The sequence below is a fragment of the Oncorhynchus clarkii genome, chromosome 11, assembly GCF_045791955.1.
Source record: "Oncorhynchus clarkii lewisi isolate Uvic-CL-2024 chromosome 11, UVic_Ocla_1.0, whole genome shotgun sequence".
Classification (NCBI taxonomy): Eukaryota; Metazoa; Chordata; class Actinopteri; order Salmoniformes; family Salmonidae; genus Oncorhynchus; species Oncorhynchus clarkii.
In genome coordinates this window covers 6544637-6572074 of record NC_092157.1, presented here as the reverse complement: position 1 = coordinate 6572074, position 27438 = coordinate 6544637, and the positions used below count along the sequence as shown (strand labels likewise).

The 27438-nt window shown below is 40.7% G+C and overlaps 1 protein-coding gene across 2 annotated transcripts in view; it reads left to right on the top strand.

Moving 5' to 3' along the window:
• The first annotated feature begins 3990 nt into the window (after window positions 1–3990).
• LOC139420139 (zinc finger CCHC domain-containing protein 2-like) overlaps window positions 3991–27438 on the top strand; it is a 65913-nt gene continuing 42465 nt past the window's right edge. For both annotated transcript variants that reach the window (XM_071169918.1, XM_071169917.1), the window contains exons 1-3: window positions 3991–5022; window positions 20164–20287; window positions 22725–22795. In XM_071169918.1, coding sequence (XP_071026019.1) covers window positions 4264–5022; window positions 20164–20287; window positions 22725–22795 — 954 coding nt within the window. In that variant the 5' untranslated portion in view covers window positions 3991–4263. The remainder of the gene's footprint in view (window positions 5023–20163; window positions 20288–22724; window positions 22796–27438) is intronic.

The window sequence follows — 27438 nt, the reverse complement described above, 5'->3', positions numbered from 1 at the left end:
AATATTGCTAAACTCTAAAAGCATTGTATTTGGAACAAAACACTCACTAAACCCTAAACCTCAACTAAATCTTGTAATAAATAATGTGGAAATTGAGCAAGTTGAGATGAACTGCTTGGAGTAACCCTGGATTATAAACTGTCATGGTCAAAACATGTTGATACAACAGTAGCTAAGACTATCAACAAGACAGGTCCTACAGGCCCTAGTTTCTACCTTCTTAACAACACTATCAACAAGGCAGGTCCTACAGGCCCTAGTTTCTACCTTCTTAACAACACTATCAACAAGGCAGGTCCTACAGGCCCTAGTTTCTACCTTCTTAACAACACTATCAACAAGGCAGGTCCTACAGGCCCTAGTTTCTACCTTCTTAACAACACTGTCAACAAGGCAGGTCCTACAGGCCCTAGTTTCTACCTTCTTAACAACACTGTCAACAAGGCAGGTCCTACAGGCCCTAGTTTCTACTTTCTTAACAACACTGTCAACAAGGCAGGTCCTACAAGCCCTAGTTTCTACCTTCTTATCAACTCTATCAACAAGGCAGGTCCTACAGGCCCTAGTTTCTACCTTCTTAACAACACTATCAACAAGGCAGGTCCTACAGGCCCTAGTTTCTACCTTCTTAACAACACTATCACCAAGGCAAGCCCTACAGGTCCTAGTTTTGTCACACCTTGACTACTGTTCAGTCGTGTGGTCAGGTGTCACAAAAAAGGGCTTAGGAAAATTGCAATTGTCTCAGAACAGGGCAGCATGGCTGGCCCTTGGATGTACACAGAGAGCTAATATTAATAATATGCATGTCCATCTCTCCTGGCTGAAAGTGGAGGGGAGATTGACTTCATCACTACTTTTATTCATGAGAGGTATTGACTTGTTGAATGCACCGAGCTGTCTGTCTACACTACTGGCACACAGCTCGGACACCCATGCATACCCCACAAGACATGTCACAAGAGGCCTCTTCACAGTCCCGAGGTCCAGAACAGACTACGGGAGGTGCACAGTACTACTGTACATAGAGCCATGACTACATGGAACTCTATTCCACATCAAGTAACTGACGCAAGCAGTAAAATTAGATTTAAAAAACAGATTCAAAAAACACCTTATGGAACAGCGGGGACTGTGAAGCAACACAAACATTGGCACAGACACATGCACACACACACACACACACACACACACACACACACGATAACATACGCAACTATACATACACATGGATTTTGTACTGTAGATATGTGGTAGTGGTGGAGTAGGGGCCTGAGGGCCCACAGTGTGTTGTGAAATATGTGAATGTACTGTAATGTTTTAAAAATTGTATAAACTGCCTTAATTTTGCTGGACCCCAGAAAGAGTAGCTTCTGCATTAACAGGAACTAATGGGGATCCATAATATATACACATACAAATATTTATGTAAATAAGGTATTTCAGTTTTTATTTTTAATTAATTTGCACAAATTTCTAAAAACTTGTTTTCACTTTGTCGTTATGGGGGTATTGTGGGTAGATTAATGTTTGTCATATTTGTTTTTGCCATTTTAGAATAAGGCTGTAACGTAACAAAATGTGGAACAAGTCAAGGGGTCTGAATACTTTCCAAATGCCATGTATATCAGGTTTTATTGTCACACACCGGATAGGTGCAGTGAAATGTGTTGTTTTACAGGGTCAGCCATAGTAGTATGATAGGTGTTGTTTTACAGGGTCAGCCATAGTAGTATGATAGGTGTTGTTTTACAGGGTCAGTCATAGTAGTATGATAGGTGTTGTTGTACAGGGTCAGCCATAGTAGTATGATAGGTGTTGTTTTACAGGGTCAGCCATAGTAGTATGATAGGTGTTGTTTTACAGGGTCAGCCATAGTAGTATGATAGGTGTTGTTTTACAGGGTCAGCCATAGTAGTATGATAGGTGTTGTTTTACAGGGTCAGCCATAGTAGTATGATAGGTGTTGTTTTACAGGGTCGGCCATAGTAGTATGATAGGTGTTGTTTTACAGGGTCAGCCATAGTAGTATGATAGGTGTTGTTTTACAGGGTCAGTCATAGTAGTATGATAGGTGTTGTTTTACAGGGTCAGCCATAGTAGTATGATAGGTGTTGTTTTACAGGGTCAGCCATAGTAGTATGATAGGTGTTGTTTTACAGGGTCAGCCATAGTAGTATGATAGGTGCAGTGAAATGTGTTGTTTTACAGGGTCAGCCATAGTGGTACGGAGCCCCTGGAGCAAATTAGAATTAAGTGCCTTGCTCAAGGGACATCGCCAGATTTTTCACCTCTCGGCTATTCAAAACAGTGACCTTTTTGGTTACTGGCCCAACACTCCAACCGTTAGGCTACCTTCAAGTGTCAGCCTGATTGCCTAATCCATTTTAGAATAAAAATGTAACGTAACAAAATGTGGAAAAAGTCAAGGGTTGTGAAAACTTTCCGAACGCGCTGTATATCACAGGCAGCCAGCCGGTGGCACCTTCATTGGGGAGAATGGGCTCATAGTAATGGCTGGAATGGAATGAATGGAATGGATTGAATGGAATGGCTGGAATGGAATAGAATGGATTAAATGGAATGGTATGGAAGACATGATCTCCATGTGTTTGATACCATTCCATTCAATCCATTCCATTGAATCCATTCCAGCCATTATTATGAGCCATCCAGCAGCCTCCTTCAATGTATTAAAGGAATAAGGCCCGAGGGGCTCTGGTATATTGGCCATATACCACAAACCCCCGAGGTGCCTTTTTGCTATTATAAACTGGTTACCAACTAAATTAGAGTAGTAAAAATAAATGTTTTGTCATACCCGTGGTATACGGACTGATGACCAGTGCTCGAAACACCCAGTTAATTTCTTTATTTATATATCAAAATACACCGAGCATGAAAAGCCTTTTTTAGAGTTTTAATGTAATACTGAACAAAAATATAAACACAACATGAAACAATTTTAAAGATTTTACTGAGTTACAGTTGATATAAGGAAATGTGTCAATTGTGATGAATTCATTAGGCATTCATCTATGGATTTCACATGACTGGGAATACAGATATGCATCTGTTGGTCACAGATACCTTAAAAATAATGGGCCTCAGAATGAGCCTCAAGATCTTTTCGTGGTATCTCTGTGCATTCAAATTGCCATCGATAAAATGCAATTGTGTTCTTTGTTCGTAGCTTATGCCTGCCCATACCATAACCTAAGCCTACAGCCACCACGGGGCACCCTGTTCACAACGTTGACATCAGCAAAGCGCTCGCCCACACAACGCCGTACACCTGTTCTTCGGTTGTGAGTCTATGACTAGGCTGGCTGGAGTGTTTGACCATTTTTAGGACCTTCCTCTGACACTGCCTCCAAATGCCATGTTAAATTACCATCAATATGTTGAAGTCTACAGGGATTATCAAGGATGTATGATTAAATCTGACATATTTCACATACAGTAGGGTACTGTAGTCTTTAGCCAACAGGAGTGAAAATATATCATGGCCTTGGTATTATGCACGTACTACTTATGCAATGTTGTTTGTGAGCCACTAGGGGTCAGTGTTGTCTAAAGGAATCCTCATCTCTCGCTCGGTCCATAGGAACAATAATTAAAACACAGTAATAAGACCACTATCGTGTAAAGTGTTAAACAAACACAGTATTTTACATGCATAGATGTCTAAATCAAGAGATCACATATTTTAATACACACATCATTTTTACTTCTGCATTAAGGCCTAAGCATTTTGAAGGGATACATGAAACTGAATTACTACTACCGCAATAAATTGAGCAATGAATACTATGAAATCACATAATATAGGCTTGTCATTTTATACATCACATAATATAGGCTTTCCATTTCACAAGATCCTACAGATTCGACATTAAACACATGTTAAAATGTACCACTCTACAAATTGTACTTCTACCTACATTGTAGATAAATAAAAGATAAGCTCAAATTGTTATGAAACTTTTATTAATTAAGAAACTACCACTCAGCTGAAATTCAGGACCCAGTACGCTTCTACGGAAAGGGGAGGGGTTTATGAATGATTGACAGGTCATCAGAGTGCCGTCTACAGTGAAGGAGAAATGAAAACTAAAGCTTGTCGCCGAGAGTCTCCCTGACTATTACTGAAAAATTGATTTGCTTCTGTTGATTCTGCATTACACAGCAGTTAGACGATCAAAGGATGTAGCTATATTTAACAGTCATTTACGCCTTGAAGCCTTTCCAGTCGAGCCGATAATGCTTAAAACGAAGCTGCCCATGAGAACCGCGGAGGCAGGAGATGATACGGCCGAGGAACAGCCGGATCTCCATATTCCCAGATCGGTCTCTCCCACGATCTCGGACAGGCTCGAAGATTCATCCAGACACCTAGGATATCCATCTCAATTGGACAAAGAGACCGTTTTCGAGTGGTTTGGTTTGCATCTAAATCCTGCCAAGCGGATCGAGTTAATGTGCGGACTGCTGCATATGTGCCAGCCGCTCGAACTCCGGTTTTTGGGCTCCTGTCTGGAAGACTTGGCACGGAAAGATTACCCAATTCTACGGGATGTCGAGATCAGGGCGAACTGTCCGAATGATTTGGGCATTTTATCTGATGTTATCGACCCGGTGGTGCGCTCCAAACTGCTGGTCTGCTTATCTCTTCTGCGATCTGACAGCAGGGAGTGTGCGGGAATACTATTTCAGATATTGAACCATATGGATCCCTCGTTGTTCTACAAAAACTATCCCGGTTATTCTGTTTCTCCCTTCAGGGACCCGTTCCATCCTTCGCGTGTGGACGAGAAAACGTTCAGGAGAACAGAGCATATTTGCGGGCGTCCAATAGAGGAAGCAGTCGGACCCTTGGAGCAGTTTGCGTTGCTTTTTACTATGGCTTCGTTGCATCCAGCGTTTCCTTTTCATCAAAGAGAAACCCTTCTAGTGCATCTGGACAAAATCAAATTTGCCACAGAGGATAAACAGCAGAATCCGTACAGAATAAACGCCCAGGTAACATTGATTAATAGTTGGTTAGTTTGTTTAGCTGACTTAACTTTCAAGAGTTTTGGACCGGTGCTCTGACGCCGATAGCGAGCTATTGAAGTTTGTATATTATATCTAGTTGGCTACTAGTTATTTGGCAAAGAGTACTATAAATTAGACAAGACAGTTAGCTAAATAGATATCATTATTTATTAGCTCGCTAACGTTAGCTAGCTAGTTTGGCCATTTAGCCAAAGAATGGTACTGTAGTTAGCCAACATGGGCACAACAGGTTAGCTACACTAAACAAAAATATAAACGCAAAAATGTCAAAGATGTTACAGGTGATAAAAGGAAATCAGTCAATTGAAAATAAATGAATCTGGTCCTAATCTGTGGCTCACCAGTGGGTGGACCTATGCAGGAGTATAGGTCCACCCACTGGGGAGCCAGGCCCAGCCAATCAGAATTATTTCTCGTAAACGAAGTTGGCAACAGCTCTGTTGGACATTCCTGCAGTCAGCATGCCAATTGTACGCCCCCTCAAAACATGAGACAACTATGGCAATTGTGTTGTGTGACAAAACGGCACCTTTTATTATCCCCAGCACAAGGAGCACCTGTGTAATGATCATGCTGTTTAATCAGCTTCTTGATATGCCACACCTGTCAGGTGAATGGCACGGAAGACATTTCTGGGATTTTTTATTTCAGTTCATGAAAAATGGGACCAACACTTTACATGTTGCGTTTTTATTTTTGTTCAGTATATATAGCCAACGTAGCTCGGATGACAACTGTAGTTCGCTAGTTAACTTGGTGATGAACGCTAGGCGTGATGCTAGGTACATTTAGCTAGCTTAGCGTAGGCAAATTGTGAATCTCTTCATGCTATGCTAAGTACAGTTTTGTCCATATTCATCCATCTCTTCTTAATGTTCCTGATGTTTTAAAACCAAAAGTCTCTGCTAGGTTGCGAGACCAACGTGTATGCAAGAAAGGGGAAATTAGGGATGGGCATTGCCCTTAGACAACACAGCTACAAAAAAATATTGGCCTTTTCTCAGATTATCTTGCGTTTTGTTACAGCATATGCTTTAGTAAAGGTTTGCAAACTAGATAAATTGGCATATAGTAGATAAAATGAGCTGAAGCTAAAATCTGGGCTAATAAGTGCATCATGTTTTTCATTCATGAGAGAGTATGAGATAAATTGTAGTAGGCCTATAATAACAAACACACGCCATGTTTATTCCTTTCAAAATAGCAGTGTTGCTTTTACAATGTTGGATGATTTTCAGTTGCTCTATTGCCCTGAATAAAATCCATCTGCCACATAACCTCAGGGAAAGAAAGTTGTTGTAATAAGCAACAAAAAAAGAGGTTTTGCATGAGAACTCTGCCGGTGTTTGGGGAGAGTGGGAGGTATTTACTGGGAAAGTTATTCCCTTGAATCTGTTCGTCGATTTATCCAGAATTGTGAGACTTTTAAAATACCATTGGCTCATTTTGACAATGTAGATGAGGTTATCCCAATCTTTTACAAAAGGCTTTAATAGAATGGCTAGTTCTCAGCGGTTGACATTTGACAGATGGGGGAAGATGCAGTATTTGTGCAGATTTAATCTTATTTTGCACCACGGATTAACCCACAATCCCCACGGATTAACCCACAATCCCCAAGGATTAACAACAAACACCAAGGATTAACATTCTCCTCTGGCTCATATAGCCTACTTTATTCAAAACAGTAAGAACGTATTTTTGATCTGTGCTCATGTGGCAATTTAAACAATGAAATCACTACATGTGAGGACAGAGTCCAGGCTTTATTTACGGCCTACTGTGAGTTTATTAGACATGCCATTCACTGTGTTGAAATGGACAAACAGCTGGATCCCTCCCCATGCCACTGTTTGAAGGAACACCACCTCACGTACAGTATTTTTTTGTGTTTTTAAAAATGCAATATGTACATTTTTGCAATTATATAAACAAAATTCACATAGAAATGTGATCTATAGATCTGTCATTCTCCATGAAAGCAAGTCTAAGAAGCGGTAGTTATATACTATGTGTGTTATTTCTATGCTTCCCATTCTTAAATTGCATTTTTTTATTTTCTTATTTTACTTTCTCTCTAGATATGGCAAAACTCCACTAAAGAGCTTAGCCATATCAGCCTCTATTAGGGATGTGACTAGCCTCATTGCAAAACAGGCTTCCTTAAAACGGCCTGGGGAAGTTTATGGCAGAAGAATAGCTAAATACTTTGACGCCTCACAGCACGGCAAATCAATCAAATGCCTTGCTTGGGTGGAGCACCAATAGTGCTCAGTAGATTAGTTCCGTAGGTGCAACAGTGCACGAGGATTGGCCGGGCAATCGCATATTTAAACAACAAGAGTTTCTAAACCCAGAGGCACAACATCCCGAGACTTCCGGGAACGCTTGCGAAACAGACCAGGCAGGAGTTTGGGGTTCGAGAAGTCAACATGCACACTAATCATTTGATTATTAAACTGATTATGACAGAAGGTCGAATATGGCATTAGTCATGTAAACACCTTACTCTGTTTATCTTAATCGGCGTAAGGTCCTAATCGAAGTAAGCATATGACAATTAAAACAGCTGGTTTTCTGAGGAATCTTTTTTAATTATTATGGCCTGTAAATCCTCAGTTAAAGCAGTGTATTAGATCTGCGCATGTTTCGGGCTTCCTTGTTTTGTGCGAGTTCTGAAAAACGAAAAGAAGGCATTTTAGAAATATTTTTTTCCCATTTAAACGCTATATGTCCGAACTCAGAATTAAATAGTTATCGCAAAAATAACATGGTTGCTGTGGTAGAATGTTTATTTTGATTGGCAATTTCCTGCATCTATCAAAGTATCATCAGGTAGCCTGATTTCAGATGTGTCCATGTAAACATGATTATTAGATAAATCGTTCTTCTTCTTGCATAGCATGTAGACGTTTAAATCAAATTATTACATTATTCAGACTATTCACAATAATCGTATTATTGTGTGCATGTAACCGTACTCAATGAGATGTGAAAAAAAATCTTCCTTAGTTGTTCATTTTTTTGAAAATCTAATGGCACAATCTCGATTTGAGCCAATGTCTTAAGTAGCTGAACATGTTATTACTCCAACCTTGTAAAAGTGACAAACTGACACGTTTTTAATTATAAACAAAACACTTTGTATCGACGAGTGGGTGCCTTTGATTTGATGGCCTGCACATGGGCAGTTCAGCTCGAGATGACCGTTAGACCCCATGACGTGTTTGTAGGCATGAGTTTAGCTAGCCAACATCGCCTACAAGTGTGATAGGGGATTTCTATTGGATAAGCAGTTTTAGCCTTATCTTCATACCAGTGACAGTCGATGCCATTTAAGATTAGGGAGGACGATTTATTTTTTATTTGTTTTATTATGAACATGGCCTTATTTCTGTTACAGCATATTGGATGACTGTCATTCATATTCCATTCACCCAGTTCAATGTAACAGTGACAGGTTTAGGTTACTGTCATTCATATTCACCCAGTTCAATGTAACAGTGACATGTTTAGGTTACTGCCATTCATATTCACCCAGTTCAATGTAACAGTGACAGGTTTGTCATTCATATTCACCCAGTTCAATGTAACAGTGATGGGTTTAGGTTACTGTCATTCATATTCACCCAGTTCAATGTAACAGTGATGGGTTTAGGTTACTGTCATTCATATTCCATTCACCCAGTTCAATGTAACAGTGACAGGTTTAGGTTACTGTCATTCATATTCACCCAGTTCAATGTAACAGTGATGGGTTTAGGTTACTGTCATTCATATTCCATTCACCCAGTTCAATGTAACAGTGATAGGTTTATGTTACTGTCATTCATATTCCATTCACCCAGTTCAATGTAACAGTGATAGGTTTAGGTTACTGTCATTCATATTCCATTCACCCAGTTCAATGTAACAGTGATAGGTTTAGGATACTACACGATACTCTAATGTTCCCAATACCAATCCAGCGTCTATGTAATGACATGATAAATAAATAACAATAAGATAGCATCCAAGTCAACTCGCGCTGGTAGACTATCTCTCTCCCTGTCCCTGTTCCCCCTCGTCACTCACATGACTGCTACTCTGCGTTGACCCTCTCGCTCTCCCTCATGCATTAAAGCTCCCTCATGTATTAAAGCTCCCTTGTGCATTAAAGCTCCCTCATACATTAAAGCTCCATTGTTCCTTAAAGCTCCCTCATGCATTAAAGTTCCCTCATGCATTAAAGCTCCATTATTCCTTAAAGCTCCCTCATGCATTAAAGCTCCTCCATGCATTAAAGCTCCCTCATGCATTAAAGCTCCCTCATGCATTAAAGCTCCCTCGTGCATTAAAGCTCCATTATTCCTTAAAGCTCCCTCTTACATTAAAGCTCCATTATTCCTTAAAGCTCCCTCATGCATTAAAGCTCCCTTTTACATTAAAGCTCCATTATTCCATAAAGCTCCCTCATGCATTAAAGCTCCCTCATGCATTAAAGCTCCCTCATGCATTAAAGCTCCCTCATGCATTAAAGCTCCCTTTTGCATTAAAGCTCCATTATTCCTTAAAGCTCCCTCATGCATTAAAGCTCCCTTTTACATTAAAGCTCCATTATTCCATAAAGCTCCCTCATGCATTAAAGCTCCCTCATGCATTAAAGCTCCCTTTTGCATTAAATCTCCATTATTCCTTAAAGCTCCCTCATGCATCAAAGCTCCCTCTTACATTAAAGCTCCATTATTCATTAAAGCTCCCCCATGCCTTAAAGCTCCCCCATGCAGTAAAGCTCCCTCATGCATTAAAGCTCCCTCATGCAGTAAAGCTCCCTCATGCATCAAAGCTCTCTCTTACATTAAAGCTCCATTATTCATTAAAGCTCCCTCATGCCTTAAAGCTCCCTCGTGCAGTAAAGCTCCCTCATGCAGTAAAGCTCCCTCATGCATTAAGCTCCCTCTTGTATTAAAACTCCATTATTCCTTAAAGCTCCCTCATGCAGTAAAGCTCCCTCATGCAGTAAAGCTCCCTCATGCAGTAAAGCTCCCTCATGCAGTAAAGCTCCCTCATGCATTAAAGCTCCCTCTTGCATTAAAGCTCCATTATTCCTTAAAGCTCCCTCATGCAGTAAAGCTCCCTCGTGCAGTAAAGCTCCCTCATGCAGTAAAGCTCCCTCATGCATTAAAGCTCCCTCTTGTATTAAAACTCCATTATTCCTTAAAGCTGCCTCGTGCAGTAAAGCTCCCTCGTGCAGTAAAGCTCCCTCATGCATTAAAGCTCCCTCTTGTATTAAAACTCCATTATTCCTTAAAGCTTCCTCATGCATTAAAGCTCCCTCATTCATTAACGCTCCCTCATGCATTGAAGCTTTCTCCTACTAACGTTACAGCATTGTTGAGTTAGGCATTTGTGATGATGATCGGGACCTGTTTGTGGTAGTTTTGTGACAACAGCACTGTGATTTGAAGTTTCATATCCGCTATACCCTATTCTAGTCGAGGCATTTAATAATGTCACAGGGGACTGACTGGCTGTGCTATTTCTGACTGTACAAAAGGCCACTGCCAACCCCCCCCCCCCCCCCCCCCCCCCCCCCTCAATACACTTTCTAGTTTTTATGGCGCATTTCACAAAGAGTTATGTGCTGTGCTGCGTGTGAGGCATTCGGGTCCTGTGGCCTACTGTAGTGCAAGCCTGGCAATTCTACAGGGAGGAGGAGGTTATGCCAGTGTGAAGGGCCTCAACCATGCTGTGAGCCAATGGCTTGAAACCAACTGAGCACTAAGGTGACTGGACAAGTGGAGGCCAGCCAGGATCTTTCAGTTTGTTGATAGGGATGCATTTCCTTCTTGGGGAGCTGCATGTTAAAGTAGGAGATTCTGTTTTTCTACTTACCCAGAGTCAGATTTGTATGTCTCTGTGTGCAGTTAGCAATACCCCACGAAATGACCTTCAACTTCCTTCAAACTGCACGCAAATAAGAATCCCATCTGCCAGAATCATACACTATCCCTTTAACAGGGTGTCATCTCCTCATTTAACAGGGTGTCCTCTCCTCATTTAACAGGGTGTCCTCTCCTCATTTAACAGGGTGTCCTCTCCTCATCTCCTCATTTAACAGAGTATCCTCTCCTCATCTCCTCATTTAACAGGGTGTCATCTCCTCATCTCCTCATTTAACAGGATGTCATCTCATCTCCTCATTTAACAGGGTATCCTCTCCTCATCTCCTCATTTAACAGGATGTCATCTCCTAATTTAACAGGGTGTCATCTCCTCATCTCCAATCTCCTCATTTAACAGGGTGTCATCTCCTCATCTCTTAATTTAAAAGGGTGTCATCTCCTCATCTCCTCATTTAACAGGATGTCATCTCCTCATCTCCTAATTTAACAGGATGTCATCTCCTCATTTAACAGGATGTCATCTCCTCATCTCCTCATTTAACAGGGTGTCATCTCCTCATCTCCTCATTTAACAGGGTGTCATCTCCTCATCTCCTCATTTAACAGGGTGTCATCTCCTCATCTCCTCATTTAACAGGGTGTCATCTCCTCATCTCCTCATTTAACAGGGTGTCATCTCCTCATCTCCTCATTTAACAGGGTGTCATCTCCTCATCTCCTCATTTAACAGGGTGTCATCTCCTCATCTCCTCATTTAACAGGGTGTCATCTCCTCATCTCCTCATTTAACAGGGTGTCATCTCCTCATTTAACAGGATGTCATCTCCTCATTTAACAGGGTGTCATCTCCTCATCTCCTCATTTAACAGGATGTCATCTCATCTCCTCATTTAACAGGATGTCATCTCATCTCCTCATTTAACAGGGTGTCATCTCCTCATCTCCTCATTTAACAAGATGTCATCTCCTCATTTAACAGGGTATCCCCTCCTCATCTCCTCATTTAACAGGGTGTCATCTCCTCATTTAACAGGATGTCCTCTCCTCATATCCTATCTCCTCATTTAACAGGGTGTCCTCATCTCCTATCTCCTCATTTAACAAGGTTTCATCTCCTCATCTCCTATCTCCTCATTTAACAAGGTTTCATCTCCTATCTCCTCCTTTAACAGGGTGTCATCTTGGCAGGTAGCCTAGTGGTTAGAGTGTTGGGTACTAGATCGAATCCCCGAACAAGGCAGAACAACCCACTGTTCCTAGGCCGTTATTGTAAATAATAATTTGTTCTTAACGGACTTGTAAATAAAAAAAATCTATTCACCTTTACTGATTTAAACAGATTATTTGGATGAAAGCTCATTCCTTTTGGCTTTGTACTTGTAATGCAGGCCTGTCTTTATATTGGAGTGGTGCTTGTCAAAGATGACCACTGTGTAGACGATTGGGAAAAGGACAAATAACAGACATCCGTGGTTTTACTTGCTCAATACTTTTAACTTGTCGTCATGGTAACATCCTATTTCCACTTTTTTCCTTTATTTAGAAAACCAAAAATGACACTTTGTTTTTCTAGTACAGTTTAAATTAGTGATGGGGGGGAAAAATTATACATTTACATATCGCAATATTATTTTGGACGATATTATATCGATACTTTGACTCCAAGCATCTATATTTTAAAAAAAAAATGTGTTGCTAGATAGTGTTAGCTAGCGCTAGTCGGCAGTACCTGCTCCAAAACACTATTTTTCATCCTATAGATTGTTTTAAATAGTTTTAACTAAATGTTTGGCCTCTCTACGGGGAGATTCCCAGCCCTAGTTTTAATAGAGTACTGTTGTTGTACAGTAATCCATGTTGACTATAGTGTTGATGCTCAACTGAACCACTTAACCCACTTGACCTTTTAAAATAGCTGCATCATTGTGTGTCTGCCTAATGTCATTTAGCCACTTGAAGAGAGTTTGAAGCCAGCAGCACACAACCTCACAACTCACATTAGTTTACGCTCTCATAGCCAGCAATTATGATCAGAAGTTACCGCTGAAGTGATATGGCGTTAGGATTTAGTGTGATATATATATATATATTTTTTTTTTTAATTATTATTTAAAAATAGATATATTTTATGAACACGAACAAATACAAAAACAGAAATATACAAACAAGAGTACATTAACCTAACAGACAGGGGGGTATTACATATCGAGAAACATTTTCAATTTGTCAAAAACTTTTATGGCGCGTATTCCTTTATAGTTTTTACATTTACGGATAATGTCTAAATAATATTTAGATAATATAATATCTAAATAATGTGAAGAGGGGTTTGTTCTCAGGCCCACACCATTTTATGGATAAAGAATCTTCCATAAAAAATAAACAAATGAACAATGAAAAGTTAAATCAGGGTCCATATCCATTTGGATCAATACCAAACATACATTTCCGAGTCTCTCTGATTAACATTAATAGTCGTTTCTTTTTCTTTTAGTGTGTTGTCATAGCGAACACAGTCCCCATCCACCCCACTCCACCCCCACAGTTTAGCGGCTAAGAAGGGTTCAGTCACCCAGGCTATCTACACAATGGTCACTTTACCACGCAGTCCATGGTTCACCAAGGAAATCTGATCTGAACACAATTTGAACCTTCCACTGCATAAAAGTGTACTAGTGGCTCAAGTACCGGACACTGTTTAGCCAAGGTTACACAGGTGGTAATTACTTGGGTTATATCAGTGATTTTTTTGACCTGACACTACCAGCTGTTTGATCAAGTCTTGATGATTAGTAGATTATTTTTTAATTAGCTGTGTAGTGCAAGGGCAAAAAACAAAACATGCCCCCCCCCCTTGGGGTCCAGAGGACTGAGTTTGGGAAACTCTGAGTTAGATGGTCTGGATCTCTAGCCTTTGCTGCTGTGTCCAATCAATGTACAGGATATAGAGGACAGTGTAAACAGAAAAGTTGCAAATTTGATGTCGAATAGATAAAGATCTTGCTTTACATATTTAGACTATTTTGTAAGTGTAAACAGGCTCATAGTGTGAAAAATACCAGCAACAGTGTGTGAAAACCTTGTGAAGACGTACAGAAAACGTTTGACCTCTGTCATTGCCAACAAAGGGTTTATAACAAAGTATTGAGATAAACTTTTGTTAGTAAACAAATACTTATTTTCCACCATAATTTGCAAATAAATTCATTAAAAATCCTAAAATGTGATTTTCTGGATTTTTTTTTTCCATCATCATTTGTCTGTCATAGTTGAAGTGTACCTATGATGAAAATTACAGGCCTCTCTCATCTTTTTAATTGGGAGAACTTGCACAATTGGTGGCTGACTAAATACTTTTTTGCCCCACTGTATTTAGACTATTTTGTAAGTGTAAACAGGCTCATAGAGGGACTCCCACTCCAGTTCAACATGTAGTTCATTTTCCACGACGATAGCACCTCCATTTTCTGTTTTCTGTTGGATGAAAAAGGGTGATGACGTCCACTGACTGACGGACTCGTTCCGGAAATATCCCTCGATGACCTCGTGGTGAATCACCTCTCCACTCAGGAGCAGATGTCGAGTTAATTTCGAAATTAAATCAGAGGCCCCAATTTTAGACCAGTTGTTCCTGGACCTGCAACATGTCATGAAAAGAGGCAGGAAAGCAAAGCCCTTCAAACCACAAGCAGCTGATGTGGTCCCAGTGTCGTTCGGCATCAATCAATATGTCACTGCCACTTAAATCGGACCAAGTCCAGGCCTATATCGTTCTGCATTTGAATGTCAGCAATGATTGTTTTTTTTCCCCTGGTATATTTTATTTGAAGTATATAGAACTAGTGCTTTGGGCTGTTGCGGTGACCGTATTACCGCCACACCGGAGGTCACGGGTCATGAAGGCAGTCAATCAAATTCAACTTGACTGTTTAGTCACGGTAATTAGGCTCCTCCAAGCTCTGATGCTGCTGCTGATTATTAGTAGCCTACTGAACTTTCTAACTGCCTGGTACTCAGCACTCTATTGTCCCTCTAATCACTCTGACATCAATGCAAATATGATCTAAAATCTAATCAAACACTTCATGAGAGCTCATGTTGCGCAACATTTACATAGCCTACTAAATCACGCACAGAACGAGCAGTATGGCTGGGGGCATTGTTATGCTGGAGGGTCATGTCAGGATGAGCTTGCAGGAAGGGTACCACATGAGGGAGGAGGATGTCTTCCCTGTAACGCACAGCGTTGAGATTGCCTGCAATGACAACAAGCTCAGTCCGATGATGCTGTGACACACCGCCCCAGACCATGACGGACCCTCCACCTCCAAATCGATCCCGCTCCAGAGTACAGGCCTCGGTGTAACGCTCATTCCTTCGACGATAAATGTGAATCCGACCATCACCCCTGGTGAGACAAAACCGTGACTCGTCAGTGAAAAGCACGTTGTTGCCGGTGATGTCTGGTGAGGACCTATCTTACAACAGGCCTACGAGCCCTCAGTCCAGCCTCTCTCAGCCTATTGCGGACAGTCTGAGCACTGATGGAAGGATTGTGCGTTCCTGGTGTAACTTGGGCAGTTGTTGTTGCCATCCTGTACCTGTCCCGCAGGTGTGATGTTCAGATGTAACGATCCTGTGCAGGTGTTGTTACACGTGGTCTGCCACTACGAGGACGATCAGCTGTCCATCCTGTCTCCCTGTAGCGCTGCCTTAGGAGTCTCACAGTACGGACATTGCAATTTTTTGCCCTGGCCACATCTGCAGTTCTCATGCCTCCTTGCAGCATGCCTAAGGCACGTTCACGCAGGTGAGCAGGGACCCTGGGCATCTTTCTTTTGGTGTTTTTCAGAGTCAGTAGAAAGGCCTCTTTAGTGTCCTAAGTTTTCATAACTGTGACCTTAATTGCTTACTGTCTGTAAGCTGTTAGTGTCTTAACAACCGTTACACAGGTGCATGTTCATGAATTGTTTATGGTTCATTGAACAAGCATGGTGAAACAGTGTTTAAACCCTTTACAATGAAGATCTGTGAAGTGATTTGGATTTTTACGAATTATCTTTGAAAGACCTGGTCCTGATTTTAAGGGAGGTTTCTTTTTTGCTGAGTTTAGGTGTACCTATTTCTTTGGTAACTGTTCAACACAGAATAGCTGAATTTGCACACTCCCTCAAAACTGTTTGGAGAAAATATTTATATTTTATTCAGCTTTGTTCAATTGTTTTCTTCATACTATAAAATAATGCCATGGAATTCTAAGCAAATCTTGTCTGCTCATGGAGGGTAGCCCACAGCCAGATCAGGACCTAACATAAAGACAACTCAGAGTATGGTATTCTGTTCTTCTGAAATAGAATACATTTTTCTTCATATCATGTTCTTTACACCCGTCTAAAATAAATTATGGATTTATTGTGAAGGTGTAGGCTATATGACATGGATTTATTGTGAAGGTGTAGGCTATATTACATGGATTTATTGTGAAGGTGTAGGCTATATTACATGGATTTATTGCGAAGGTGTAGGCTATATTACATGGATTTATTGCGAAGGTGTAGGCTATATTACATGGATTTATTGTGAAGGTGTAGGCTATATTACATGGATTTATTGTGAAGGTGTAGTCTATATTACATGGATTTATTGTGAAGGTGTAGGCTATATTACATGGATTTATTGTGAAGGTGTAGTCTATATTACATGGATTTATTGTGAAGGTGTAGGCTATATTACATGGATTTATTGTGATGGTGTAGACTATATTACATGGATTTATTGTGAAGGTGTAGGCTATATTACATGGATTTATTGTGATGGTGTAGACTATATTACATGGATTTATTGTGATGGTGTAGACTATATTACATGGATTTATTGTGATGGTGTAGACTATATTACATGGATTTATTGTGATGGTGTAGACTATATTACATGGATTTATTGTGATGGTGTAGGCTATATTACATGGATTTATTGTGAAGGTGTAGGCTATATTACATGGATTTATTGTGATGGTGTAGACTATATTACATGGATTTATTGTGAAGGTGTAGGCTATATTACATGGATTTATTGTGAAGGTGTAGGCTATATTACATGGATTTATTGTGAAGGTGTAGACTATATTACATGGATTTATTGTGATGGTGTAGACTATATGACATGGATTTATTGTGATGGTGTAGACTATATTACATGGATTTATTGTGAAGGTGTAGGCTATATGACATGGATTTATTGTGATGGTGTAGACTATATTACATGGATTTATTGTGATGGTGTAGTCTATATTACATGGATTTATTGTGAAGGTGTAGACTATATTACATGGATTTATTGTGAAGGTGTAGACTATATTACATGGATTTATTGTGAAGGTGTAGGCTATATTACATGGATTTATTGTGAAGGTGTAGACTATATTACATGGATTTATTGTGAAGGTGTAGGCTATATTACATGGATTTATTGTGAAGGTGTAGACTATATTACATGGATTTATTGTGAAGGTGTAGACTATATTACATGGATTTATTGTGATGGTGTAGACTATATTACATGGATTTATTGTGATGGTGTAGACTATATTACATGGATTTATTGTGAAGGTGTAGACTATATTACATGGATTTATTGTGATGGTGTAGACTATATTACATGGATTTATTGTGATGGTGTAGACTATATTACATGGATTTATTGTGAAGGTGTAGACTATATTACATGGATTTATTGTGAAGGTGTAGACTATATTACATGGATTTATTGTGATGGTGTAGGCTATATTACATGGATTTATTGTGATGGTGTAGACTATATTACATGGATTTATTGTGATGGTGTAGACTATATTACATGGATTTATTGTGATGGTGTAGACTATATTACATGGATTTATTGTGAAGGTGTAGACTATATTACATGGATTTATTGTGAAGGTGTAGGCTATATTACATGGATTTATTGTGATGGTGTAGACTATATTACATGGATTTATTGTGAAGGTGTAGACTATATTACATAGATTTATTGTGATGGTGTAGACTATATTACATGGATTTATTGTGAAGGTGTAGACTATATTACATGGATTTATTGTGATGGTGTAGACTATATTACATGGATTTATTGTGATGGTGTAGACTATATTACATGGATTTATTGTGAAGGTGTAGACTATATTACATGGATTTATTGTGATGGTGTAGACTATATTACATGGATTTATTGTGATGGTGTAGGCTATATTACATGGATTTATTGTGATGGTGTAGACTATATTACATGGATTTATTGTGATGGTGTAGACTATATTACATGGATTTATTGTGATGGTGTAGGCTATATTACATGGATTTATTGTGATGGTGTAGACTATATTACATGGATTTATTGTGAAGGTGTAGACTATATTACATGGATTTATTGTGATGGTGTAGGCTATATTACATGGATTTATTGTGAAGGTGTAGACTATATTACATGGATTTATTGTGATGGTGTAGACTATATTACATGGATTTATTGTGAAGGTGTAGACTATATTACATGGATTTATTGTGATGGTGTAGACTATATTACATGGATTTATTGTGATGGTGTAGACTATATTACATGGATTTATTGTGATGGTGTAGACTATATTACATGGATTTATTGTGAAGGTGTAGACTATATTACATGGATTTATTGTGAAGGTGTAGACTATATTACATGGATTTATTGTGAAGGTGTAGGCTATATTACATGGATTTATTGTGAAGGTGTAGGCTATATTACATGGATTTATTGTGATGGTGTAGACTATATTACATGGATTTATTGTGATGGTGTAGACTATATTACATGGATTTATTGTGATGGTGTAGGCTATATTACATGGATTTATTGTGAAGGTGTAGACTATATTACATGGATTTATTGTGATGGTGTAGGCTATATTACATGGATTTATTGTGAAGGTGTAGACTATATTACATGGATTTATTGTGAAGGTGTAGACTATATTACATGGATTTATTGTGATGGTGTAGACTATATTACATGGATTTATTGTGAAGGTGTAGACTATATTACATGGATTTATTAGACTGATGTCCCAAAGGTCTGCATCAGTGGCTGTGTGTGGAAGCCAGGGAGATGATAAATGTGTTTATGTTAATTGATGGTCGATTACCATGAGGCCCGACAATCACAGGCTGACAACGTTTGTCGTGACCGCCACAGCCCTACTAGGACTAAGCTATTGCTATTTTAATCCGGGCCTACTGGTACAAGTTCTACTGAATCTGAGAGGCTTGTGTTGCACTGATACGCTGGGGGCTGAACTGTGCTCTGTTCTCCTCTGACCTTCAGCGGAGGCTAACTGTCAGTCTGTGTTTGTCAGCTCCTAACTGATAGCAGGGGACCAAAGCCCTGACTGACCCCGTCTCATGGGCTGCAAACAGTGCAAGTGTGTGTGTGTGTGTGGGCGTAAGTGTGTGTGTGATGTGCCCGTGCGTCCCCCAGTGTGTGTGTGTGGAGGCTAGCTGCTGTCATCCACCTCATTAACAACACCGTGGGTCCCTGAAGGGCGATAGCACCTCCATGACGATAGCACCACCACGACGATAGCACCTCCACGACGATAGCACCACCACGACGATAGCACCTCCACGACGATAGCACCACCGCGACGATAGCACCTTCATGACGATAGCACCTTCATGACGATAGCACCACCACGACGATAGCACCACCGCGACGATAGCACCTCCACGACGATAACACCACCACGACGATAGCACCTCCACGACAATAGCACCACCACGACGATAGCACCTCCACGACGATAGCACCTCCACGACAATAGCACCTCCATTAACGATAGCACCTCCACGACGATAGCACCACCATGACGATAGCACCTTCACAACGATAGCACCACCACGACGATAGCACCACCACGACGATAGCACCTCCATTAACGATAGCACCACCATGACGATAGCACCTTCACAACGATAGCACCACCACGACGATAGCACATCCACGACGATAGCACCAGCAGCAACGTTTAATATTAGAACAGATAGCACGCCTGACAGATGTTCTGGGAGCTTGATAGTTTGATTCATCTTGGTGTCCTTCCTCCGTGGGATGTCATCGTGTATTTAATTGCCTGAGTGCAGCTGCGGTGTTGAAGGCTTTCTACTCACTAGTTGCTTTGTGTTTTCCCAAGGCCCAGGAAGCAGAGTACCTGGGCCCAGCTGCCGTCACCACTGAAGCCAGTCTGGATGAGAGGACGCAGGGGCAGAGACAGTGTGCCAGCCAGACACCCCCCAGCTGCAGGACCCAGAGGGAAGGTACGCCACAGACAGGCAGACATACAGACAGGCAGACAGGCAGACAGGCAGGCAGACAGACAGACAGGCAGGCAGGCAGACAGACAGACAGACAGACAGACAGACAGACAGACGTATACAGCACAATCACATCCACGGTCAGCTGGGAAGCGAATGACAACACAGTCACATACACACTATAGTCAAACACACACTACTATTACAGTAAACTAAGTCCAATATGAATTAAGGGTGTAATGGTACATGTATTCGTATGGAACTGTTCCGTACGGGACCTCGGTTCGGTCCACACTGAATCCGAGTGAATGCACAAAAAATATATACAAAAACCGTTAAAACCCTCGGCCCCTCTGCGTAAATCTGAGCAAAAAAATGGCAAGAAATGTCAGGCTATTCCATTAAACAGCTCATCAAAATTTGAATCTTAACTGTCGCATTTGAAACAGTCCTTTTGTTGAGGCACAGCTGGGAACTAGTTCTCTACGATGGTGAGCAGATGAGGATTCTCCATCATCATTTAAATCTCCAGTCTGGGAACATTTTTGCCTTCGGCGAAGGACAGAGAGAGTTTGTTGCCACTGCTCAATAAGAATAGCCAATGGACAGAGAGTTTGGTGGATGCCAGGAAAACGCTACCTGCCCGAATGCATAGTGCCAACTGTAACATTTGGTGGAGGAATAATGGTCTGGGGCTGTTTTTCTATGGTTCGGGCCCCTGAGTTCCAGTGAAGGTAAATCTTAACGCTACAGCATACAATGACATTCTAGACGATTCCGTGCTTCCAACTTTTTGGCAACAGTTTGGAGAAGGCCCTTTCCTGTTTCAGCATGACAATGCCCCTGTGCACAAAACGAGGTCCATACAGAAATGGTTTGTCGAGATCGTTGTGGAAGAACTTGACTAGTCTGCACAATGCTCTTGTGGCTGAATGGAAGCAAGTCCCTGCAGCATTGTTCCAACATCTAGTGGAAAGCCTTCCCAGAAGAGTGGAGGCTGTTATAGCAGCAATGTTCCAACATCTAGTGGGACGCCTTCCCAGAAGAGTGGAGGCTGTTATAGCAGCAAAGGGGAGGACCAACTCCATATTAATGGCCATGATTTTGGAATGAGATGTTTGACGAGCAGGTATCCACATACTTTTGGTCATGTAGTGTATATGGAATCAGGAACAACATTACTTTGTATTTTATAACATTTTTATTTTTCCCCACCTCACCGAAACCGAACAGTGACCCCAAACCCGCAATACGTACCGAACGGTTTGGTGAACCGTTAAACCCCCTAATAGGAATTAGATAGGAATTAGAGGTCGACCAATTAATCGGAATGGCCAGTTAATTAGGGCCGATTTCAAGTTTTCATAACAATCAGAAATCTGTATTTTTGGCCTCCGATTTAAATAAACAAAATAATAATTATACCTTTATTTAACTAGGCAAGTCAGTTAAGAACAAATTCTTATTTTCTAAGACAGCCTAGGAACGGTGGGTTAACTGCTTTGTTTAGGGGCAGAATGACAGATTTTCACCTTGTCAGCTCGGGGGATCCAATCTTGCAACCTTACAGTTAACTAGTCCAACATAATAACGACCTGCCTCTCTCTAGTTGCACTCCACAAGGAGACTGCCTGTTACGCGAATGCAGTAAGCCAAGGTAAGTTGCTAGCTAGCATTAAACTTATCTTATAGAAAACAATCAATCATAATCACTAGTTAACTACACATGGTTGATGATATTACTAGATATTATCTAGCGTGTCCTGCGTTGCATACAATCTGACTGAGCATACACAAACATTCATTCAAACAGCACTTTTGTGCGTTTTGCCAGCAGCTCTTCGTTGTGCGTCAAGCATTGCGCTGTTTATGACTTCAAGCCTATCAACTCCCGAGATGAGGCTGGTGTAACCTGCTTCGATGGTGGCTGTTGTCGTTGTGTTGCTGGTTCGAGCCAAGGGAGGAGCGAGGAGAGGGACGGAAGCTATACTGTTACACTGGCAATACTAAAGTGCCTATAAGAACATCCAATAGTCAAAGGTTCATGAAATACAAATGGTATAGAGGGAAATAGTCCTATAATTCCTAAAATAACTACAACCTAAAACTTCTTACCTGGGAATATTGAAGACTCATGTTAAAAGGAACTGAAACGTTAGCTTTCTTACATGGCACATATTGCACTTTTACTTTCTTCTCCAACACTTTGTTTTTGCATTATTTAAACCAAATTGACCATGTTCCATTATTTACTTGATTTTATTGATGTATTATATTAAGTTAAAATAAGTGTTCATTCAGTATTGTTGTAATTGTCATTATTACAAATAAATGTAAAAAAATCGTCCTCCAATAATCGGTATCGGCGTTGAAAAAATCCTAATCGGTCGACCTCTAATAGGAATGTATGTGTTAATCCTCTTCCCTCTACTCCTTACAGCTGTACATATAGAGAAGATTGTACTGAAGGGGATGTCACAGAGCAGGACAGACAGGGAATACAATTTTGAGGTATGTTTTCAGTCTTCACACACTTTCGCTTCTCTTGACATTAAATGAAATGGTGTATAATTGAGCCAGCTCGTGGACACACAAGTGATTATAAATGAGTCAACAGTTGAAATAAAATCAAATAAAATGTTAAACATGGTAAGCAGATGTTAATGCGAGCGTAGCGAAATGCTTGTGCTTCTATTTCTGACAGTGCAGTATCATAACCGCCATCGATAAAAGACAGTACTGTGCAGCCATCTTCATCGACCTGGCCAAGGCTTTCGACTCTGTCAATCACCACATTCTTATCGGCAGACTCAACAGCCTTGGTTTCTCAAATGACTGCCTCGCCTGGTTCACCAACTACTTCTCAGATAGAGTTCAGTGTGTCAAATCGGAGGGCCTGTTGTATGGACCTCTGGCAGTCTCTATGGGGGTGGGTTCAATTCTCGGGCCGACTCTTTTCTCTGTATATATCAACGATGTCGCTCTTGCTGCGGGTGATTCCCTGATCCACCTCTACGCAGGCACCAACATTCTGTATACAGTGGGGCAAAAAAGTATTTAGTCAGCCACCAATTGTGCAAGTTCTCCCACTTAAAAAGATGAGAGAGGCCTGTAATTTTCATCATAGGTAAACTTCAACTATGACAGACAAAATGAGAAAAAAAAATCCAGAAAATCACATTGTCGGATTTTTTAATGAATTTATTTGCAAATTATGGTGGAAAATAAGTATTTGGTCAATAACAAAAGTTTATCTCAATACTTTGGTATATACATTTTCTTATGTTAAAATGTTATATACAGCCTCCTATGTAGATACAGTGGGGCAGATACAGTGAACTTGAACGACCTATTTTCCACCATAATTTGCAAATAAATTCATTAAAAATCCTATGCAGATGTACGAGCAGGCTACTATTCCCCATCGTTTATCTGTGCAATTTTGACGGCCAACTAGCTGAAAAAGTTTGAGAGGGTTTATCTACTGTTCCCTCATTAGATTTAATCTGTGACTGTGAAGTTCCCAAATGTAAGAGGACTCCCGTGGTATTTACATATTTGCAGAAATCTATTCAGGTGTATTTTGTGGCTTTTGGTGAATGTGTTCTAATGATCTAAAGTCACGCTGTTGCTACTTCCTGTAAACACACAATCCAGTTCAAAGTGAATGATGGCAGGTCCTACTGCCTGTAAACACACAGTCCAGTTCAAAGTGAATGATGGCAGGCCCTACTGCCTGTAAACACACAGTCCACAGTCCTGACCGGAGTATTCTTTGTTTTCTTTAAAACTTTTGGTTAGGTCAGGGTGTGACGTGTTTTTGTACTGTCTAGGGGTTTTGTAGGTTTATGGGGTTGTTTACCATCTAGTTGTTTAGGTATGTCTATGGTTGCCTAGATTGGTTCTCAATTAGAGGCAGCTGTTTATCGTTGTCTCTGATTGGGAACCATATTTAGGCAGCCATCTTCTTTGGGTATTTTGTGGGTTATTGTCTATGTGATGTTGCATGTTTGCACTCAGTTTTGATAGCGGTCACAGGTCGTCTTGTTATTCTGTTTGTTTGTTTAGTGTACTTCGTGTTTTTCGTCTTTCATTAAAAAAAAATATGTATTCACATCACGCTGCGCTTTGGTCTCCTCACGACGACGATCGTGACACTGAAGCTAACACTGTAAACCTGTACAGCCTAACACCTGTAGAGGACACATTTATTGTTTTGTGTGTGTGTGTGTGTGTGTGTGTGTGTGTGTGTGTGTGTGTGGTGGGTTCCTCAAGTTCCAAGTCTTAATTTGCCATATGTACGGGATACACATGGTATACACCCGTCCAACGAAATGCTTTCTCTGTGTTTTCCATTAGCGCCCTATTCATTTTCAACAGGCATTTTACACTTCGTAGTAAAGCTGCAATTATGTAAATGTACGGGCGACCTGACCAAATTCACATAGAAATGTGTGTTATAGATCCGTCATTCGCATTGAAAACAAGTCGGAGAAGCTGTAGACCTTGTTCTATGTGTGCTATTTCTATGCTTCCCTTTCTAAAGTTCTCTTACTTTCGGTTTTATACACCAACTTCAAACAGCTGAAAATACAATATTTTTTGTTTATGAAAGATATATTTCACAGCGGTTTAGATGAATGATTCTCTACACTTTACTTGTTTGTTTTGTAACATAAACTGAAAATTAAGAGAACTAATTAGAATTTTAGCAACCAGGAAATGGCGGAGCGATTTCTGCATAGTGCATCTTTAACGAGACTACTTGTCATTTAAAGGTTTCAATTTGCTAGTCCATCGAGCCCTCTCCCGCTAGAAAGAACGATATGTATCTACTAGCAAACTATTGACAGGATAGGTGCCTGGCAGTCAAATCAAATTGTATTTGTCACATGCGCCGAATACAACAAATGTAGGCCGTACCCGTGAAATGCTTTCTTTACGAACCCTTAACCGACAATGCAGTTCAAGAAATAGAGTTTAAGAAAATATTTACTAAATAAACTAAAGTAATAAAAAATAAATTTAAAAAATCCTAAATTAACACAAGAAAATTACATAACAATATATACAGGGGGTACCGGTACCGAGTCAATGTTCGGGGGTACAGGTTAGTCGAGGTCATTTGTAGAGTGACTATGCATAGTTAATAAACAGTGAGTAGCAGCAGTGGAGGGGGGGGCTGTCAATATTAATAATCCAGGTGGCCATTTGATTAATTGCTCAGCAGACTTATGGCTCGGGGATAGAAGTTGTTAAGGAGCCTTTTGGTCCTGGACTTGGAACTCCGGTACCGCTTGCCATGCGGTAGTAGAGAGAACAGTCTGACTGGGGTGGCCTGGGGTCTTTGACAATTTTTGGGCCTTCCTCTGGATGTCAGGAAGCTTGGCCCCAGTGATGTTTCCAGTGAATTACTTCCTAAGTTTATTTTCCTAGGAAGTCGGGGCTTGCCAGACAGTGACGCTGAAGTGAGTGACTCTCTTCTCGTCAGTCTGTGTAGCCTATCGAATCGCATCGGTGACATCATTTGCATGTGCTACTGGTAGGCCTAGGCTTTTTGGCTATTGTCTGCAGATCATGTATGAAAACAGTTGATGGAGATGGTGAATAGAGCTCATTTAGCGATACATTTTGAGTCCTGGGGGGAAACCCAGGTGGGGGGGGGCACCTGGCGGGCTACTTTTACTATTTGGCTGGCTACTCTATATACATGTTCCTTCTCGACAACAACAATAAGAAAAAATATAAAATAAGAATGTGATATAATACAGGAAACCACATTTTATAGTCCAATCTTCACTCCTGTTTAGGGAAGAGGCAATGTTTTTCACAAGCACAATGGCCAGTCAAAATAGGAAAAAGTTGCCAACCATCTCTATCTATTGTGATGGCTTCTGGTACATTCTAATGCCTTGTTTCCATATCCAAAAATACACAGCGAAATGATTTGAATACCTCCTAGATTAGAAAAATGTTTTGGGGTATTGAAAAGACAGAAAATACACTGAACAAAGAATATCAACGCATCATGTAAAGTGTTGGTCCCATGTTTCAAGAGCAGAAATAAAACATCTGAGAAATTGTTCATACGCACAAAAAATGTATTTCTCTCAAATTTTGTTCACACATGTGTTTACATCCCTTGTTTGTGAGGATTTCTCCTTTGCCAAGATAATCCATCCACCTGACAAGTGTGGCATATCAAGAAGCTGATTAAACAGCATGATCTTTACACAGGCGCACCTTGTGCTGGGGACAATAAATGGCCACTCTAAAATGTACACAATGCCACAGATATCTCAAGTTTTGAGGGAGCGCGCAATTGGCATGCTGACTGCAGGAATGTCCACCAGAGCTGTTGCCAGAGAATTTAAGCTCCATTTTTTATAACAAAAGCCGCCTCCAACGTTGTTTTAAAGAATTTGGCAGTACGTCCAACCGGCCTCACAACCACAGACCAGGTGTAACCACACCAGACCAGGACCTCCACATCTGGCTTTTTCACCTGCGGTATCGTCTGAGACCAGCCACCTGGACAGCTGATGAAATTGTGTGTTTGCACAACTGAAGAATTTCTGCATAAACTGTCAGAAACCGTCTCAGGGAAGCTCATCTGCGTGCTCGTCGTCCTCACCAGGGTCTCGACCTGACTGGAGTTTGGCATCGTAACCGACTTCAGTGGGCAAATGCCCACGCTCGATGGCCACTGGCACGCTGGAGAAATGTGCTCTTCACAGATGAATCACAGTTTCAACTGTGCGGGGCAGATGGCAGACCTCGTGTAAGGCGTTGTGTGGGCGAGCGGTTTGCTGATGTCAGCGTTGTGAACAGAGTGCCCCATGGTGGTGGTGGGGTTATGGTATGGGCAGGCATAAGCTACGGACAACAAACACAATTGCATTTAATCGATGACAATTTGAATGCATAGAGAAACCATGACAAGATCCTGAGGCCCATTGTTGTGCCATTCATCCGCCGCCATCACCTCATGTTTCAGCATGATAATACAAGGCCCCATGTCGCAAGGATCTGTACACAATTCCCGGAAGCTGAAAATGTCCCAGTTCTTCCATGGCCTGCATACTCCCCAGACATGTCTCCCATTGAGCATGTGTGGGATGCTCTGGATCGACGTGTACAACAGTGTTCCAGTT